Source organism: Anabas testudineus, chromosome 9 (genome assembly GCF_900324465.2).
Source record: "Anabas testudineus chromosome 9, fAnaTes1.2, whole genome shotgun sequence".
NCBI lineage: Eukaryota > Metazoa > Chordata > Actinopteri > Anabantiformes > Anabantidae > Anabas > Anabas testudineus.
Genome location: NC_046618.1, coordinates 10507652 through 10529190, shown reverse-complemented (window position 1 = coordinate 10529190; position 21539 = coordinate 10507652). Strand labels below are relative to the sequence as shown.

The 21539-nt window shown below is 42.9% G+C and overlaps 1 protein-coding gene across 7 annotated transcripts in view; it reads right to left on the bottom strand.

Moving 5' to 3' along the window:
- The window catches only part of mef2cb (myocyte enhancer factor 2cb), a 70963-nt gene that overhangs the window by 17740 nt on the left and 31684 nt on the right, over positions 1-21539 (bottom strand). For all 7 annotated transcript variants that reach the window (XM_026342877.1, XM_026342882.1, XM_026342879.1 and 4 more), the window contains 2 exons: positions 20422-20655; positions 10782-10985 (listed from right to left, as the gene is read on the bottom strand). In XM_026342877.1, the coding sequence (XP_026198662.1) occupies positions 10782-10985; positions 20422-20475 (258 nt within the window). In that variant the 5' untranslated portion in view covers positions 20476-20655. The remainder of the gene's footprint in view (positions 1-10781; positions 10986-20421; positions 20656-21539) is intronic.

Here is a 21539-nt window from a genome sequence, read left to right as displayed (position 1 = left end):
TTTTTTGTTCCATAATATAGTGTTTATGATTTTTTAAAACCAGTTGATAAGAGAAAACAAAGCTACAAAGCAACACATTAGTACAACGTGGATATCAACCAAGCACGCTATACAGAATGAGTACAGTTAACGTGAAGCAGTAAAAGTATGACAGAGAGGAAAGACTGCAAAAATGCTGTGTATGCTTGCATGGCTCAGTGTCTTTCTCTGTGGCCCCTTTGGAGGCTTGCTCCTAATTAAACTCCTTCTTCATGATGCTCCCTAATGACTCGACTTGTCACAGGGCCTGTGTGAAGCAGGCACAGCACAGACACAGCGTCCTACATACTTAGACACCCGTCTCACCGGTCCCCTTCAGCTCTGCACCATCAGCTATGTTGGCCTAGACTGGGCCGGGATAAGATGGGCTGAAGGTTAATACGGAGAAAGGCTAAGTGAGGTAATGTGGGCCTGAGTAACCTCCATCCTTATACCCATTTCTTAGTTATGGGGGAGGGTGATAACTTCATGTGGCTGTTGAGAAAAACCATGGAGGGTATTAGGGTGTGAATTTTGGGTGGCCCCGGGGAGTCTGCTAGGGACAGCTGATGCCTGCCCAGAGCTCCTGCCATACCAGGATCCGTCTGCTCGGCATTCTGCCACCCTGCTCACCCTCTCTGTGCTTCTATCTGTCTTTCTGCCCCTCATCTTTCTGCCTCAGTCTGCTGCTCAGTCTGTCTCTGACTCCCTACCCCTCTTCCCCTCATTTTCTGCAATCTTGCTGCGCTTCAGCAGCGGCTGAGTCAAAACATTGTTGGCTTGATGGGTACATCTTTATTTTTGATAGACTCTGGCTAGTTGATGGGTTGTGTTTGGAAAGAGCTTTATTGCTGACCATTCCCCTCTACAGTTATCTTGGCAGTGGCTGAAGGCTATGACACATTCAATATTGTGTTTATGGCTACTGGCGACAGCCAGGCCAGTGAATGTTTCTCAATGCCTTCAACACAACAGCTGACAGCATAAGTGCAAAAAATGCTCTACAAAAACAGTCAGTTTATAATAGGTCTTTTATATCTTTGCCAATGCTGGTCTTCAGAATACACACACTACTGTAAGCTAAATCAAGACTTATGAAAGAAGATAGTATAGTACCAGGACACAAAAAGATTTTGCCAAATCATGCAGCAGTTTATGGTTTTAACTTTAGTGTAAAAGCCACATAGTTATTAATGTTTGCTGTGGTGCTGTTTTAATGGTACTGAGTTGAACAGTTATGGTCTAGCAGAGCTCAGTCTCTGTTTGTCACAGGCAGACTTTATTAAAAGAGATACGCACTGAAGTAATAGACCTGCCCCTACAAACTTTTCAACAACTGATTCACTGAATGAGTTAATAATCCATTATGACTGAAAAATGAATCACAATAGATTTTAAAAGCTGGCTTCTAAATAATATTTAAGAAAATGTCAAATAAAGCCTGAGGCCGCAGTAGTTAAAAAGCCTGTTTTTACCTCACACAATGTTCAAAAGTCTCAAAGGAAAGATAACCTAAAATATTTACAGTACCTTTTATTTGAATGCTTTCTCTGTACACTGCTTACAAACCTAAACCATTATCATTCTGAGGTCTAAGGTGTCAAAGGAGGAAATGTTTGGAAAAAAGCAAGACAACAAGGAAGTCCCATGCTTTTACCGAACAGATTGTGGGTAAGGCGATAAACATCGTCCCTGTCCATCACGAGACAGTGGAGGTCATCACGAAGTGAACCTACTGTGGATTAAGGTCCCCCAGCACCACTTCACTGAGTGTGGCCTTGTTGTGGCAGAGATGGGGTAACAGAAAGGGTAATGGTATGTTTGAGAAGTGCCCTCATTCTTCTTATTGCTATTTACTTTTCGCTCATTCTTACTTGCTCTCGTTTTTTTTTTTTTTGTTTGTTTTTTTTTTACCCCTCACTCTCTCTCTCTCTGTCTCTCTCTTTGCTCTCTGCCTCTCAGAGTGGAGGGAACATCAGAAGGATCAGGCTGGCTTAGCTTATTGGAAGCAGATGGCAGACCAAAGGCAAGAAGGCCACAGTTTCACGAAGCGTGGTTTGAACATGCCAGGACCATGTCGAGGGGCATGCCCGTGGATGATGGCTACATGGTGTGTGTGAATGTGTGTATGTATGTGAGTGAGCATTTGGGGGGGGGGAGATGGTTGATTTTGTAGGTTACCAATCTGAGAAATGGGACCTTCCAATCACAGTCTGTCTCTGCCAGTTTTTTTTTTCTTCGGATTTCATCTGTGCATCTCTATACACTGGTGAGGCAACATTTGAAAGCCTATCGCATCGGTTACTTTTCAGCGATTTGGTTGCTCTGAAGTCCCTTAGTCCCGGTGTCCTGCTGCACTATAATCACAAATCAAAGGCTGGTGTCATGGTTCCATCATCACTGAGTTGTGTGTTGTGTGTCTAGCAATAAGCTGACTAACTGTCTAATTACTAGCCAAATAGCGATTGCTTTTGAACAAATACATTTTAACAAAGTGTGAGAGATAGAGCGAGAAATAGCAAAAAAGTGTGAGAGAGACACAAAGCGAGGGTACCGTAAGCAACAAGGTTCCTCCACATTTCTCCAAACTGTGGCACTGTGATGGTGCATGTGTTAAAATCACCATTAAGAAGAGCCCAGTGCAGACGAGAGCCCACTCACAGACAGACAGTCTTAGCTAGCCAGTACACAGCACAATACCAGATGGTGCAGTGTTTCCCATATGGAGGAGACACACACTAAGCACATGTCAGAATCCAACACTGTTTGCATCTCAGCCCTGGGAACAAAGTGGTCATTCAGAGTAGTCACTACACTGTATAATTACCCAGATAGACATTATGAGACACAATGCCAGCTCAGTGAAACTGGATAAAGAGGGCACTTATGTCTGCACCCTCAACTTACCCATCTTTTATCCCGTCTACACTTTAGTTGCATAACACGTCTTTACTCACATGAGAGAACTGAGTCTATATACAGTATATTTCTGATTCAACATAAAAATCAATTTGCCAAGGTTACATTTGTGTGGGAAAATACTATCATGCTTTCTTTTTCATGTTACAAATGACACTCTGGGGCTACACTGTGACACTGTCAATACATATCATAAATATGTGCTATAATCATCACACCCTCACAGTACAGCTTCAGCAAAAGTTCAGTTGTCTTAAAGTCGCAGTTGGTAAAACTTCGAGTCTCCATTCCAGCCACCCTCTATTTCTTCATTGTTACTCCACCAATCATCACTTATCGTCTTTTGTCTCATTGTCTCTTATCGCGTGGTGCCACAGCAGGAAAAGGGAGCCTTAGGGAGGCCTTGAGTAACAATGACCATCCATTTGACCTCTATTCTGTGACCTTGAGTTTCCACACCCTGCCCAAAGCAGCAATCATGGCAGAGGAGGGGGTAAGGCCAGGGGGAAGCTCTAGGCAGGGTAGGGAATGCCATCTATAAAAATAGATCTTCATTATTCTGAATTTTCCACAAATAGTTTCAAAGAACAAGGCATCATTTCATCTTAATGGCTGGAGTGAATTGTTTTGGGCTGTGTAGTGGAAAAGCCTAGCCTATTGCCAGTGTGGCCTCAGAAGTGGCCTGCCTTTTTCACCGCTCAACACCACAGGGACCACATATTGGCACCACATATTGGCACATTTCAGACAGTCTATTTTTAAAACCTCCTTTTGTTGTCGTGCGAGTACCTCAAACTTCCGCTTCGGTATATTGACCTTAAAAAACACCTCTGAAAAAGATCCAAATACTACTTAGTTTTTTGTTTGAAGTTCTGCTTTTCTGGGCAACAAGCATCTGATGTGGAATAAAAAGCTGAGTGTGTAGATCATATACATTATCGGTCATCTTGTTTTGTTTTTTTTTTCTTTTGCCTCTCTCTTAAAAAGCGGAAGAAGCATATAGTCTATAAAATAGAAACTCAGTGAAGTTGCTCTCTTTATGTCTGAGGCTGGCGCCGCAGACAGCTGTGTTCTAATGTGCCAGCCTAAAACTTAAAGCAGATGTGCGGATGAGGACAGTACGTTGGTTATGTGAGGCTGAAAGGGTTTGTAACTTGTCTGCTGATTAAAATGCAATTACTGATATGGACACTGAAAACATAATTTTCCAGATAGTAATAAAAAAACACAGGCAGCCTCTGTTTGGAGTATGAGGGGATATAAACAAGTTTTTTTATCCAAGGGATCAAATGTATATGGGCACTGAGAGGTCTAAGAGCGATGATCCTCTGCATGTGGTTACCAGGGGCCATTTTTCACGGTTGCTCCTCAGAAAGAGAGAAAGTGAGGCTGAATGAATACCCTGACTCTTTGCTTACTCACTCCACTGTTTCAAAAACACCCCCCACCCACTCTGTTTCAAACACAAGGAGGGGGGAGTGAAAGAGAGAGAGAAAGAGAGAGAGAGAGATTCCAAGTCTATTCTTCTAGCCTCTCCCAGCAAGGACCGCCAACTAGGCAACTATTTTTAGTCTCACCACAGACTATTTTTAGACCACTACCACTTTTTGAGCCATTTATTAGTAGAAAAAAAGTACATCAAATAACAGAGACAGGGTTTGGTGGTTCTTTTGGGGGTGTTGCTTTATTTTGACTATGTAAAACACTCGTTTTTATGTGGAGAGTTCAGTACATGTTGCCAATCACAGTGAAGTATGAGAGAAGTGTTGCGACTAAAAGCAAATAGATTTACAGAAAAACACATGGAGAAGTGTTTTCTCTCTCTCTCCCTGGGCGTTGTCCTCTCTCTCTCTCTTACTATGCATCGGAACAATCACATTTCTATGTGAAGCTGCAACAACCTTTGAGCTTGTTTGTGTCTCTGCAAAAGAATTCCAGACCTAACTTTAGCATTAATGTTAGTACTGTAAATATGAAATGTGAACTGATGGGGGGGGTGTAGGAAACAGTTTTGACAATGATATCATTTTCCTTGCCTCATTCTCAACGAAAATGTATTTAACATTAAGTCAGCATCATATATTGTCTCATTTTGTTTTGGTTTTTTTTATTGTGCTATAACACGTGCACAGTTTGTCATGTCTTTGTCTTAACATACTGCTACACTGTTAGCTTGCCAATGTCACAAGGTTAATTTACTTAGTCAGTCAAAGCAGCTTCAGAACTTAATCCTCATCTCACCAGGAAAAACAAGTCATGTTACTGATCTCTCTCTCTTCACTAGTAAACACTGAGGCCCTGTGATTGCTGTGAAAACCCCACCCCTTGCCTCCACCGAATGTTACATCACACGTACCCTGTATTAAAAACCTCAAAACAACTCACTTTATTACAATATCGCTTTAAACAACTGTAGGATGGGAGATATGATATGATTGCCACATTTCTCTTGCGAGTCAACATACTGTTTGTCAAAGTCATAGAGGATGAATTAGTGAAGTCATTCAAGCCAAAGTAATTACACAGTCTTTGAGAACCATGAGAAAAAGTCATTCAGGGAGCTGATCAACACAGAAAACTCCTTAAGGCTAATGTTCTCGGTGCTGTTTAGAAACCAAATAAGCACACAGAATAGTGCACATGCTGGAAAATATTTTCACAAGAGAGAGGAAGAACATGAACACACTGGCACTTTCAAGAGGGCGATCACACGCCCCTGCAAGGAGATTATAAAAAACCAAATAAGGTGTTTAAATCAATCAAGAATTCTTAAGGTAGATGACGGTGAATTAAAATTTATATCTGTACCCCTTGTGTGGAATGTGTGGAAATAATCTTTTCATTTCCAAAGGAAAAAACAGACTGTGGACTGTATGTATCTCTCAGCCATACCTGCTTGATTTACTTTCTTTTTATGTTTCTTCACTTAGCCTTATTTGCCACCCCCCCCCCCCCCCCCCTCACTTTCCCTCCCACCATCCCTCCAGTGGACTGTCACTGGTCTGAAATCACACCTGTGCTTTTCACACATCTCGGCACACGGGTGAAACATACGCAGGGTGAAACATGGTGAGGGAGCTTTGCTGAATCTCATTAGCCAAGCGGGTAGTCATTAACAGAATGACCTTTGGAAATAATTACCAGCCTTCCTCCCTCCATCTCTCCTTCCCTCCCTCCTTCTCTTCTCGCAGTCATCCATCCCTCTGTCCCTCCCCTTCCCCCTCTCATTGAGCAGTTCCTTTTAGTAGGTGAGGATAGAGGAAGAGATAGGAGGGAAGGAAGGAGGAGAAATGAGCTGAGGGTAGTTTGAGGGGCAGGTTTTAAAATTACAAGGTGAGCTGAACTTTCAGATTTGGTTAATCTGTTGGAAATGGGATTGGCCAATGGCTTTTCCCTTTGGCAGGTAGGAAAGCAGGCAGGTCAACTCAGTAGCTAGAGCCATGTGCCATTACATGTGATTCTTGAGCCAATGGTATTAGAGTGTGCTGTGCTGGCTGAGGTCATCACAATGCCGTCAACTCCGCAGGGTTCAAGCCACTTGTCACTGTGCATGTGCACATGCATAGACTCACGCGGCGGCAGGCACTGCATGGGCATGCACGAGCCCACCTTTGCATCTCTGTCTATAACGTATTATAATGGCTTCCTTGCCTCTGAACACTCAGGTAAAGCCAGCTCACTCGCTGACCCTTTCAGTTGTTTCACAAACCTGTGTTCTTTGTTTCGACAGAGGGGAAAACAAACACTTTGTGGAATAGGGATTTGGCACAGCCCAAGTGTGTTGTTGGATTTGGGGCTGTTCAATCACAGCAAGAGCTAGCCAGCGCTGCTTAGGTTTGGATTTGATCTGCAGTCACTGGGAGGGGAAAGAAAGGACTCTTTCATGTGCAACTGCAATTAACAACCCCCCATACTAGTAAAATAAGTCAAAGATAAGAGCTCAAAGCAATTGTTCTTAAGCAAGGAGTAAAAAGAGAGGAAAAAGGAGAGATCTATTCTCTTGTCATTTCCCAACACCGCTTCCCTTTTCTCCCCTAAAGCGGTTCACATGTCCAGGAAACTGGCCTGGCAGACAGTAACTATAGGAAATCTATCTGCATGTTGGACTGTTTTATCTGGAGCCAGACTCGGAGTGCACTGTAGGCCTGCCAGAACGACGCAGCTTGGACTCAGCTTGGACATCCAGTGACGGCGAATCTGCCTCTGCGGATGCTTTCATCACGCTTTTAGAGTCTAGATGAGCTTAGATGTCTCTTTGTACAATTAGCTTTAGTAAAGTGGACCTGACTTGTCTACAGGTGCTAACATTGTGTAGTACATGCTTTACGGCCGTCTCCTGGGGGGGGAAGGTCTCTGCGAGTTTGGATAGCTCTGCTACATGTGACTTGGGATTAAGTGGAAGCATTGAAAACATTAAAACAAACATGCCCACAGTTTGTTTCAAATTACCACTGTATTTCTCTGATCATTAATGGGTTCTGGGGTGTCAAGCGTCGTGAATATGACAATAATAACTCGTAGCCATTTTGATTAGAGATGCTTCTTTTGTTTTAGCGCTTGTGTTCAGTGGAGGGCTCAGCTTTGGTTCCTTGGTCTTTTGCTTTCACAGATATTTGTGGAAGTGTCATTCCCAGCTGAGATGGTTTGTGACTCATCGAGACCTTCCCTACCACTCCTCTCGCATTTTCTCGCTCCCTTTCTCCCGCCTTTCTATCTTCAGCCTCTGTGGCTCACATACACTCGATGACCCATACGTAGACTCAACATGTTGCAGAAACATCTTAGAGATTCTGTATGTTCTGTGGGAAAAGTGGATCAAAAAAGGAAAAGAGCGAAAAAGAGCGAGAGCGAGAGAAAAGCCCTCCAGCTTCTTGTAAACATGCTGTAGCTAGAGAGGCTTTGCAACGCTCTCAGTGCCACTCTCTCAACAACGCTAATTATCAACCAAAGACATGCTAATTACATAGAGCTTTATTGCTAATGTAGCAGGCCTCTATGCCAGCCGCCCACACTCTGAGCTCTGCTCCCCTACCTCTGCCTCTCCTCCCACTACACCTTCAGGCACAGCAGCAACAGAAGAAGAGAGATGAATGCATTTCTGTATACTTTTATAGACGGAAGACAAGAGCTTTCGACAAATTTGAAATTAGAAATGTCACATATCAGATGCGTGTGTTTAAGGTCTTTTTGTTTCGCTGTAGGGGAACTTAAATTTTGTGCACACACTGCCGTATCCAGCCCTTCGTCTTGTTCCTGACCTCCTCCTCATCATCCCTACATCTCAACAGGAAGGAAGTCCGCTTGGCTCCTGCCTCCCCCCCCAAAATTCAACAACCCACCCACGTTCCCTGCACCTGTGACGTAGCCTGGCAGCGGCAGCAGCAGCACACGAGGCTCGGCTGGAGAGATCTGGCCCTCTTGTTTCCCTCACACCCCCTCCCTCTCCACACATCCCCCCTCTCAACCATGTTAAACGTGCTGGTGTCAGCCCTGTAGCCAATCCCTTTAGCACGCTGCAGCTAAGGCTGAAGGCCTCTTCAGATCGATTTCTCCCGCTGCGAGACGCTCGGAGTCCTTCAGGGATCACAGTGTAGGTAGCGCTGCATAGCACTCTCCCCCACTAGGATCTTTAGCATCTTCCCCTGACGTGACTGTTTATACGTTAGCCATCCTGTGCTCTCTAATGCAGACACAGTTAAAGCCAGAGCCTGAAAGCACGGCTCTCATCACACGCACTTGCTGAAACATGTGACAACTCTCCTCATGGGCTCTACTGGGGCAGAGCAGTACACTGCCTATGCAGTGGCTGAAGGGCTTAGTGTATAAAGGATATCAGTGCTTATAGACACACTATGGGCATGAGTGGATGCTAAATGGGTTAATTCAAATCAGACAATGCATTTTATCCCTTCTTCATACTTTTATATCACTTTCTAATGACTCAAACCAAGCTCAGAGTATTACCATACATGTATATAAAGGTGGTTAACAAAACTCTTTTATTTATCTAAGCTTGCAAAATACATTAATAAATGCAAAAGCCGTAAAAATACAAATTATACAAAGAAAACAAGAGCACATGTTGTGTCGCAAGAATAGGCTGTTATGATTTATTTTGATTTATGTGTGATTCTAAATACCCTATAATAATGTGCATAGTCCATTCTCTTTGTTATCATCATTAAGGTTAGAGTAAGGTAAGATACGTTGAGTGCTGTACCACTTAATGTATAAGCTACATTAAAAGGCTTCGTATTTGACTGCACCAAATGGAAATGGTGGTTCAGAGAAACAAAATAATGACTACAGTAAATCACTGTTAAGTTTGCAATACCAGGGATGAGGATAATGCAAGACCAGATTCCTTTCTAAAGCAATTGATTTTAGATATCAATGTGTAAATTCAATTGGTTAGTAGTCAGGTGCAGAGTACCATCTGGAAAAGCAGGAGTGTTCCTGCTGGGCCTGCCCTCCCATGAGTGGGCAACAAGCCCAGCAACACCCTTGTAAAAAGATAAAAACAGGTCCCATGCCGTTTGATCCTGTGTTGAACTGACCAGCCAGCTCAGTGCTCGTGTGCCAGGATTATGCCTTTTTTTTTATCTTATTGTCCTCATTTTTCATTTGGTACTTTGAGGTAACAGTGACCTATAGTATCATGAATACATTCTGATCGTGTTGTTCAAACAAGTTAACATGGTGCCATGAGGTGTCCGTTTCATCACAAACTGACCAGGCATGACTTATAAAAACAATGGAGTACCTCTGGGTACATTTGGGGTTTTCTATGACTTTTAAGCAGTCAGAAATCATGTATGTTTTAAGTTATACTATAGCTGTAATTATTTGTTTTAAATTTGGGGCAATGGCTGGAATATGTGTTTTCTGAATTATAAAACACAAACAACAATTAATACTGAATTACAGGCAAACATGCAAGAAATAGCATCTTCGACAGAATTCAGTACATTTTATCAGCATTTGCATATTTAACACAGTATAATCCATATAATGCTTTAAATTCCATGTAACAATAAAGTCACATAAATAATACATAATGTTTGAGACATTTTAACGCATTTGAAAAAACAATTTACATATTTGGCACTTCTTTGTGGGACAGGTGCAGTTTAATGAGCAAGCATGGTGTGAGTGTAAATGTGTGTGCACGAATAAGGGATGAACTACATAAATGCATGTTTATCTGTGTGCGAATGGCCCACAAGGTTTGTCTGAGTTTTAGTGTGAATGTTGCATAACAGGTTCACATTGAGAGCTTAAGGATTCTGGAGGGGCCAAGTGTCATTTCCTGCTTTATCCACCTGCCTCCTGCTGGCCTGACAGCGCTGTTTAACATTGTCTTGAGCCACACTAGTGACATGTCAAACATGGTCCTCTAAGAAGCACATCAGTGATGACAAGACACGGCAGGTGCTGCTAATTACACAGGGGACAGTCTGGAAGTTCCAGAAAATGATAAACTACCTCTTTCATGTCAACATAAACATAAGAAGGCAATTTAAATAACCACTTTTTAAGACTTTACTGATATACAGTGTTAAAATGACTTTCTAGAAGTGATAGATATTAGCATTGAACCCTTAGGGAAGTCCAACAAACTATGGGAGCAATTATTTCTTACACTCTGTTAGGTGTGAAGACCAAAAGAGAGAAGTAAGGGTTGCTGAATGAGTCACAAATGCTGTAACCATCTGTCTCCTTGTGTTTCCGTGTGTTTGCATGGGTGTCAGTGTGTTTGTGCGCGCGCATGTGCGTGTGTGTGTTTGCGCGACTGTATATCTGCGCGAGTCTGCATGTGTGGTCTGTGTTTTCTTGAAACTTACCTCAACAATATCAGAGTTGGTCCTGCTCTCGTGGGGCTCGTTGTACTCAGTGTATTTAAGCAGGACCTTGTCCATGTCTGTGCTGGCATACTGGAACAGCTTGTTGGTGCTGTTGAAGATGATCAGGGCAATCTCACAGTCACACAGCACGCTCAGCTCATACGCCTTCTTCATCAGGCCGAACTTTCGCTTTGTAAATGTCACCTAGGCAAAAGAAGGACAGCAACATATTTAGAGAATGAAGATTAGCTGAAGTAAGATCAATGTAAAAATACTTCACATTCGCAAGAAGAGATTTATGTTTACATAACTGAATCTTTCAGCTACACCCTTATAATCCAAACCACCTTTTTATCTGTGTGGTAAAGAGTAGAAATCCTTTAGTTATGAGTTAAAAAAAAATACCATGGACCTATTCACCCAGTAATGAGGCAATAAGTATGAATCTGAGTTAATAAGTTTTCCTCTTTAAAGTAAACAGTTCTCAGGGAAACGGCATCAAATAAAAGTGAAGCCTGCTAATGATTCAACACCCTCGACTGTAACAGTCCATCCACTATACCAGGAAAAAAGAAAAAAACAAAAAAAAAAAGAAGCTGGGCTTGCATTTAAGGAACTGAAAATTATCTGTCTCAGACAGATAACGGTAAGGAAGATCAGTTATTGCTTGTACATCAAAGGGCACAGAGGTTCATCATGGAACATATGTCAGGCTACGTTCCTTTCATACGACCTGAATGTGTTCTCTCGCTCCCACTTTTGCATGAAAAAATATATGCATGTAACTAATTTCACCTAAAGAAATAGCTAGACTATTTTCTCGCAATGGCATTAACACACGTTGTTCAGCTGTGTTGCTCAGTTAACTGCCTCATATGGTAAATAACAAGCCATTGATATAAATAACCAGTAGGCTCTCTGACTGAGCTTGAAGCAGTGTGTGCATGCTCTAATAGTGACAATGCCCTCACCTTAAACCACAAAAAGTGTCTTCTCTAATAAGCTTGTTCTCTCTCTCTCTCTCTCTCTCTCTCTCTCTGTTTGTGGGTATGTGCAAGTGTGTGCATTTGTGTGCGCGTACAGTACGTGTGTGAGGCCAAAGACCAGTACCTTTAATAACGCAGGCATACAAGTGCCCACATTGTCAAAATAGAGCAGCCTCTATTCTGCTATTGTTTGGATCAAAACTAGAGCACTGAAAGTGAGTTAATTCCAGCGAGCTGCACCTGGTTTCTTTTCCAAACCATGTGTGCAAGCTCCTCGGCTGTATGGGAAAAAGAGAAAATGTGCCACTGCCAGTTTCCCTCTCTAAGCAACACTGCTTTTTTTTTTTTATTATTATTAAAATATATTTTATTTTCTTCTCTGACTGTGTGTTTTATGTACATTGGAGTTTGTATTGACAAAGCTTTTTACAGCAAGGAAACACTGCCAGAACTATGCCCAGCTGGTAGCTAATGATCTCAGTTTGCTGATTAACTGCATGTTTGTCTATTCTCTTCTGACACTTAAGTGGGCCAAAAAATACAGAGTGAAAATTCAGCTAACATGCTGTGAATATAATAATAATGAGAATAACTGTAGGCTAAAGAAAAAAAAAAAAAAAAAACGTTAAATGTTAAATCAATGTGTGTGTGGTAGATCAGAGTCGTGCATGTATAGATTTGTGGCATAAATCTATCATGCCTTGCCCTTCACATTTTCTCTTTACAACTTCAAGGCCTGAAAGAGGAGATAGGGTTGAATGGATATTGATAGATAGTTTTGGATTTCCTGAAATCATATCTTCCAGGATGCACGAGGGAAACTGAATATCAAACTATACCTCGCATCCACCCTCTGTTTCTTTCTCCCTCTGCACTAAGAGTGGGTAAAACCTTGCATAAACCACGATATTCTGTGTTTGAGGATCAAACGTTTTCCAGTGATGTCACCGCGTCATGCAGAGCTATCTGTCAGACAGCAGAGGCTGAAACCAGAGACAGGGACAGTGTGCAGAGTCTTCACAAACCAGTGTTTGCGATGTAAGGATCTGTACCTCAGCACAAACACTCATCTGAGTCACCAACGACAAGGCGAAAAAGCTCCCCTGGGTTCTAAATACCATGCTGACATTTACAGAGTCATACTGAAATGCGAAAAAACAAGCCTCGTTCTTAACGCCATGAGATCAAAAGGCATCGTGTGACAATAAGATTAATTGTCATAACCAAGCCACTCCGAGCTGTGCCATCGAAAGCTGAAACATAAGCACCCTAAAGGGGTCTGCGAGCCTTACGACAGCAGAGACACAGTAGAAATAGTACATGAGCGGGTGGATAAGAAGACAGCACTGCAGGACAAAAGGTCAAAACATGCTATTCAGGAACAGGACATGTAGAGTGTTGTCTTCCCCTTGTGTTTTGATGCAAGGGGCACCAGGGGCAGACACAGGACACAGCTAGCTGCTAGCCCGGCTCTGTTATCACCCACTCAGTCAGGCACACACCCTGCTGTGGCCATTAATGTTTCAAAGGGTGGCATGAGGCAATGTGGGCTGGGTGTGAGTCCCCGAGGTCCAGAGCTACAGGTCCCGAAGGGGAGGGGCGCATGCTGGCTCAGATCACATTTTAGTGGACCGCTCGCAAACATCAGCACACACACATATACACACGTAGACATACAGAAGTGTAAGGTAACAAGCAACTCGGAAGCCACTCTTTCCCTGCTTCTCATTTCGACGTGTAAAAAAAAAAAAGAAGAAGAGCAGAATCCATTCCAAGTTGTCTTGATCCTCACACTTTAAATGAGGATCTGTGCATGCATTTCCCACATATTATAATTCACACATAGACTGACTTTAACAACACCACAGGAAGAGAATGAGTGTGATTATGAAAAGCCTTGACTGACCAAACAATAACACCTACATAAATATCACACTGCACCCCCACATCTCAATCTGACACGTACAACCTGCTACCTCCAAATCACATATATCACTGATTCAATGCACATACTGTACATCCATAAATACACAGACGTATATACAGTGCATGCGTGCTTGAAAAAGGACATACACCCATGCACATTTTAAAAGACACTTCACTTATATCTAAATCCTGTCTTGGTGATAAAACCTGGTGTCATTTGTGCTGTATCTTAGCTACCCATTTTAATGTTCACTATTAAGTTTCACAGATCGAGGCAACTCTGTCATGACTTCATGGTTCCACATGATGCCATCATGTGACCCTTTTAGCCCATCAACAGTGAAGCTGATGATGTCACCATTGGCCCTTCCTGTGCGAGCTCAAAACAGCTCTCTCAGACCACACTGCAGCTGTAAACAAGTGTCGTAAGCTGTATTTAAGGAGCTACTGTTCCGTCCGCTACAGCCGTGACGGTACACCTTCTCTAACATTTACAGGTATCTGACTGTGTCAGGCAAGAGAAAGTTATCCCAATTAACATCCTAATATATAACACTTGTATTACTGAGTGAGGCTTCTGCTCTGAAATCTTCCCTTAGACACAGCACTATGCTAATAACACAGAGCATGACATTACAACACAGTTGTGCGCATCTGTGCATAATTGTGCATATTGTTAAAAGGGATCATTGCAAGTGTGTTATGTGTTTTCACAGTCAAACGGAACCCTATTTTTACACAAACACACACACACACACGCAAACACAGAAATCTTTTGGAAGGCCATATTTGGCAATTGTTGAGGTGAAGACTAAATTGTGGCATAATGGAATACTTTCAGACTATTATTGTGTGCTTCTAGGACAGTCTCTGTGTGCCGCTGTGAAGTGGTTAGCCAGTAAAATTCTAAACCCACACACGCATTGTTGCAGTAAAAAGATGCAAGATGCGCCTCGAAACGCAACCGACACTGTGCATTCTGGCTCCGCATTTAAAGCAAGCATTAAGGATTTGTGTTTGGTTCTGAACTCTGAACACTAGCCTGATCTCCAAACAACACCTTAACCTTCTAAGAGACTACTCAATTACTAAAAGAACTCGTGGCACACCATTTTTGTCAACTCCCTGAATGTGATCAAAGCACCCTCCTCATATTTACTTACAATTATCTAGTTATTCTGCTGTGGTGCTACATCATGTAATAAACACTCACTCATCACTTCTGCCTGTGACTATATGCATTATGAACATAAACTATACACACATAGTGATACACAAGCCTTCTTCATTCACCCCTATCCTCCTCCACAATCCCATCCCAAGAGACATTTAGACAAATGTTCACACCAATGTATTCAAACACACACCTAAACATGTTTCCATCACGTTCCCCTCATGTCATCGACTTTCCCTCTTTAAAGAAATCCCACTAAACTCTTTTGAATTTCTTTGTATTTTACATATGCATGTTTATTTCTAATTACATGTCCTACCCTTGGAAAATAAACAAAGTAAAGAAATAAATCAGATCTGCTCTGCACAATTGACCTGTGACATTTACTCTAGTAAAAAAAAAAGAAGAAAAACACCCAGGATAAATAGAGGGATGAGAAGAAAGAAGGGATGAGTGCTGATTCTCTGCCACAAGAGAGGACAGAGAAAGAGGGGAGGTGGAGGAGAGGGGGAGGACGCACAGGAAGCACATTTGTATGCATTTCCTCTCATAACAGGAAGAGGCCGGTGGCTTCCCCTTCACAATGGCTTCGCTTCTGCTCCCCACCTCCTGCCTGCTTCCCTGGGGGAGGAGGAGGTGGAGGAAGAGGAGGAGTGGAGAAACAGGCACCAAAAACTGCTGGTTAGCAAACCAAACATGGCCGTGTGGAGACACACACCCACACACACACGCACGCACGCAAGCACACACATACGTAGATGTCAGTCAGCTATGAAGCAGCACAATTTGTCTTGAGACAAACACTTATCCCATTGTCAGGAGCCAGGCAGGAAGACACAGGCTTACGCAAAAGGAATAAGAGGAGCCCGAGACCTGGGCCTGAACTCTGCCTTGCAGCCAAAGGAGCTGTTGAAGCTGTTGTAGAAGCTGAGGGGCATTACGACAAAAGAAGCTTTGTCCAACCTCTAATATATGCTATGCTCTTCTCTCTCCTCAAAACTCCACTTAACATCCTTTTTCAGTGTGCCTTCATTATACAGTAGGAACAGGAGGCAGCAGACTCCAAACATTTCTTCGTTCGGTGTCTGATTCGAAAGTGTCCACTGCAGTTAAAAGCTAATCTGTGAAGCTGAGGGAGTGGTGTCTTAATTATGACAATTTTAGTTATAGGTAGATGTCTTAAAATACATGCCTGTTTAGATTGTTCTTCTTGCCAGAGCTAGTAATTACATTTCACTTACTGGCTATGCCCCTTCTCTGTATGTTCCTGTTTATGCTGAAAAAAATCGCAAATGGAAAAGGATATACCCACTGACTTAAAAAAAAAAAAAAAAAAGGAGAAAAAAAAGTGGATGTTACATTGCACGGCCCAAGTTAGTGGCCGGAATGACAAAAATAACTTTGTTGTTGTTCATTTTTAGGTGGAAAAGCACTTCTCCTTAAAGACCTTAAAGTGAGCTGATTGGTTGAAACACATTTTCACGAAGACTGTATGTCCTCACACGACTAATTGTTTTAGTGATTTCTTCTGCATGGAGACCCCATTAACCCCAGCTTTAACTAAATGAAATCTAACAAGAACCACGCCGGATTCGCTGCTAGTGGTAAAATGGAAAAACAGAGTAAACTGGAAAGGAGATTTAAGTGACCTTCAGATCATGAGCCTGTTCCTCAATTTTTCATGTACAAGGAAAAAGACACTACATATTTTTATAATCAGATTTTTACATACATTTGGATTAGATTAGTTTTTTGTTTTGTTTTTTTAATTAACCTTAAAAAAATATTTTAAATGCATGTTTTATTTTAAAAATTAGTCTAAGCAAGTTCAAAATAATATGACAAATCAAAATAGAGCGAGGAGGCAAGACAAACCATTAGGACTTTGTGGCGTGGAGAAAAAAGCGAGCGTGAGGTGAGAGAGAGCACAATGAACCATGAGAAGAACATGTGAACAAGAAAATGAAACAAGAAATAAGTTGAGAAGGCAAAAGATAATAAAATAAATACAGCAGAGAGAAGGTGAGAGCTTAGTGAGCCCTTTTTTCACGTGAGGTCTCGCAGCGCTGAACATATGACAGAGAGGAGTGCCACTCGCTGTGGTAAGAGAAGGAGATGGTAGAAGGTGGGAAACAGGGAATTAGAGGAGGGGTGCAGGGGTGAGGAGCTACCCTGTGGGCCTCATTATTTTCCTGCTGTTAATTTCACTCACACATTTTCTCACCCCAGTGCTGTTGATTAGAGAGAAGTATGCTTTGTCGTAGAAACAAAAAGACCCCCTTATTGTAGCTGCAGTGCTGGAGTTAACACGTGGAGAGAAGAGAAGAGACATATACAGGAAGATGTAAAAAACAAAAAAGAAGAAGAAGAAAAACATGCATTTTTTTTTTTATCTTCTTTCAGCCAAGTATGTGTTAGAGTGACTGTTGTTTGTGGGAGTTGGGAGATCCTGTTGTTTTACTTCCTGCCACTGATGACCTGATCCATGTTTAACCTTTGGTCCTGGGTCCCTTCCCCCTTGGAACCCACATGTCCCACACATACACACAGATTTGCACAAACAAGACATCCTAAATTAAGCCCACTGAGCGTACTGGCTGGAGAGGTAACACTAATTAGAGCCAATTGCAGTAAATTAGTTGACCCCCCAAGACTGACTCCAGAGAGATAGATGTGTTTTAGATGTGTACATGTGTTTAGAGGCATGCATTTGTCTATGCTCATCACCAAAACGCTAAACGCTCCACCTATGTATGAGTGTATAGTTTGATTTGTGTCGTATCTATGCCAGCGGCATCATGTGTGCACAGACACACACCTGCACGTGTATCTTGTACTGTAGATGTGCGTGCCTGCCTGTATGTGTGTGTGCGTGAGAGAGAGCTTGGGCAGGAGAGTCTGTTCTCTGTGTGCAGTCCATGAGTTTATGGCACAGGGGGCTCTTTCATGTGCCCGAGGCTGGGAAAGGGTCTGAGTGGTCAGGGGGCTTGGAGCCAGGACTTGCACACTGCTGCCCACTGTCCAGAGCTCCGGGCAACCAGTCAACACCAGGGAGGCCTAGTCCTTCTGCCCCTGCTCTAGGGAAGTGTTTCGGTGCCTGGGGGGTGGCAGCCCAAAGTGGCTGCCCAGAGAGAGTCAGGTCCTGTGCCCACTCTGATGCTGTCAATGCCGGGAGGGCAGAGTAACTCTGTAGGTGGCAAGGTAGTGTTGACAGCCACACAGAGTGGTGCCACTCCAGAAAGAACTGAAGTATGAAGTGTGTATGAAGGAATCACAGGAAGTGTCACAAAAGCCTTACGCTGCTATTTTCAAATGAAATAGGACTTATATAGTGTATTATGTATAATAAATGTACACAACTTAATGCGCTGTTGGACATTCACATTACATCAAATATCACTATCAAAACTATATGTTTGTTAAAGTCATAAAAATATTATCAACCTGTTCAATGTAGAAGACCCGAGAAGAGCCTTAAAAAGACGGCAAATCTATTTAGACGTACGACTGTAAAAGTATGTGAAGAATTCGAGGTTGAAAGCAACGCTCCTGTGGTGTTTATTTGGCCTGTGCTATGGAACATTTCCTCAAAAAGGAAGTGAAAATATGCAAAGCCAAAGCTTCCGTATTTTTTTTTTTTCCTTTAAGAAGAAAATTTTAGTTTCTGTGTCTGTCTCTGTCTTGTGATGTCCGCTTCTACAAAATGAGGTGATGTCATTTATTTAGGTCGTGGGTTGAATGATAGTGGATGAACGTGGTACTTTCCACATGACTTTGTGACATCACAGAAGGGAAAATCATTTATTTGACTAAAACAGCAGCAATTGAATAAGTCATTTATCATTTTAGAGATCAAAACAACAAAATCCAGTGTCGTATTGATTTCCCTTTCCCTGAACCCTTTCTCTCCTCTCTCTCCTGTCCTCCCTCCTCCTCTCCCTGTAAGTAAAGCCCGGATATCTCAGGCATTGATTCCCCTCAGGTGTCCTTCCTGTATCCCTCTTTCCCTCCTTATCCTCAGGAGCCGAAGAGCCTCGTGCAAGTGGCAGGCCTAGTCTAAGGTGGGACAGGAGAGGAGGGCTGAGATAACAGTACGGAGGAAGTATGGGTGCTGCTGCAACGTGATAGCTTTAGTCCTCATCTAAAACTCTGTGACCTCCTTGCTCTTGTTCTATCTGTCTGCCTGCCTGTCTCTCTTGCAAAAACAAATACATGATTTTATAATATAAGCACACAGGGACGCATTGCCACACACGCTATTTGCTTTGCCATGTGTGTTCAGCCAATCAGAAGCTCTAAGAAATATTGAAACTTTCTTTAGTTCAGGTTTTTATAGGATCCTCCTGTTACTTACAATCACTGAACTCTGAAGTCTGCTTCAGTTACTCCCTCAGTGCTGCACAATCAATTCTTTCAGCCTTCACTTTCCACGACACTTTCCTCTGGCCACAAGTGGGACGTGGCTGCAGAGCCTTATTGTGGATGTCCCACAGTAGAGATGTGGCAAATGCAATGAAACGGGCTCGTGTTCAGATAAAGTGTGTGTGTGTGTGTGTGTGTGTGCCTGCACGTGTGTTTGACCTGTAATCCAGGGGCCACGTTAGCAGCGTATGGATCCAATTGGGCTGCCAGGAAGCTGACAAAGTGTCAGTGGTCAGTCGTGCCACAGGAAGTGATCGATGATGGGCCTTGAGGGCAGTGAGAGAGCTCTGTCTCTATCTATTTCCTGCCACAGACGGTAGTGTCTGCTTGAGTCACGCTGCACACAATTTATTATGTCTCAAGTAATGCCAGCTGTTGTTAAAAAAGGTCTTGCAAGAATCCCATTGTTGTGTAGTAGCTGTTTGATTATTTTATTGTATTTTTGTCCTTCTTCTAATTACTATGTGGTACTGGTTTGAAAAAAAAAGGACCTTTTGTGTTATGCAGAGGAAAGCTACAGCAGCCCTATGGTCACTGATTTAGCTCAAGAAAAATACTCAGTGTTTGTTTCACAGGGCACCCTTAACCTCCACCCTGTCAGCCCAGTCCCGGGTCCCACATTAGAGCATCCCATCTCTGTCTGGTTGTTTATATTTTCTCCCACCCTGCCTCTCCAGTGCTACCACCCTCTGCCCAGTAATATTCCACTGCCACTCAGTTAAACTGGGTGGCATGGTGTGAGGGGTTGGCACTTCGATTTTGCATAGGCTGCACTTCTCAGAGCAGCCAATGATGTGCCGACAGAATTACATAGATTGAGAATTACAAATGTCTTCTTTTTTTACGCTGATCTATCTTAGGAAACATGCTCCCGCTGCCCTCACACTGGTTAGTAAGGCCGAGAAGAAAGAGAGCTGCCGTTATAACACAATGCAGTTCTTCCACCCAAAGCAATAACTCTGCTTTGTGCACACTCTTCTCTGTCCCCCAATTCACATATTGCCCAGACTCCCGGAAGACCTTCACTGTAGAGGGCTATGTGGGGTGTAGGGTGTTTCTCCTTCCTCCCTCCTCCACCCCTCCTCTCCCCCACCCTCATACTCATCCATCCTCCCATCCCCCAGGGACTTACCTGTCTGTTGCGTTCATCCATAATCCGCGTGATCTGAATCTTTTTCCTCCCCATCGTCCCCGTCTCTTTCTTTTTCTCCTCTTTCCAAAGAACTTTATGCTTTCTTCTCTCTCCTCTTTCTTCTTCTTCGCTCTCTTCTTCTTTCTCTTCACTCTTCTGCTCTTCCTTTATCTGTCTTTTTTTTTTTCTGCTTTCTATTTGTTCCAATCAAGTCAAAGATTCCAGCATCCGTACCTGCAAGAAAGAAAAGGGGGAGGGGAGAAGAGGATAAGCATTAAATGAAATGAAATATAGCAAAATACCGAGAGAAAAAAATAATAAAAGTGGCATCATGGCAGCCACAAGGGAGGGTGAAGAAAGACAAAGAATCTGTCAACAATGTTGTGAGAACTGCTGTGTTTTTCACTGTCGATATCATGCAAATCAGTTTTTGCATTTTTTTCTCAGGCACCGCGTATGAGAAGAGACAGCACTGTCAGGATCTCGCCTCCTTCACAGAGAGTTTGACAGTGTTTTGGAAGTGCCGCTAACTTAAACGCTCTAATCACCAACACTGTAACATTACCTCCAGACTGAGAAATACATTTTGTTTCTTCCCACGAAACTGCACTGTATTGACAGTGGAACTGCCAGATACAGCTTTTTTTTTTCCCCCCCTACTCTATCTGCAGCTCATTTCCAAAATGGCAGATGTGAGTCGCAGGATAGAACACAGATGTAAAGCCGAGCTGAGTTTTACCATGTTGTGGCAAAGCAAAGCGTAAAAACAAAGTGCCAAAAGTCATTTTTTTGAAACATAGTCTTAGCAACAGAACTCAAACAAAACGCCAGCATGAACTTAATCCAGCTGGAGATTTTGCATGTCGAGTGCACCTGAGGAGCATCTGAAGAAAATGCATGTACCTGTGCTTGAGTAGTGCAGGCCAGCAGCTGACTGCATGGACGAAGGAGAAAGCTGTGCTCCAAAAAGTTTGCGCGAGCGAGCGACTATGTGTCCACACGCATGTGTGTGTGTGTGTGTGTGTGTGCACGTGTGTGTGTGTGTGTTCTTGTGTGAGTTTGGCTAAGCCAGAGCTCCAGTGCATCTCTCCAGAGTACTAAAGTAGGCCAACCCAATC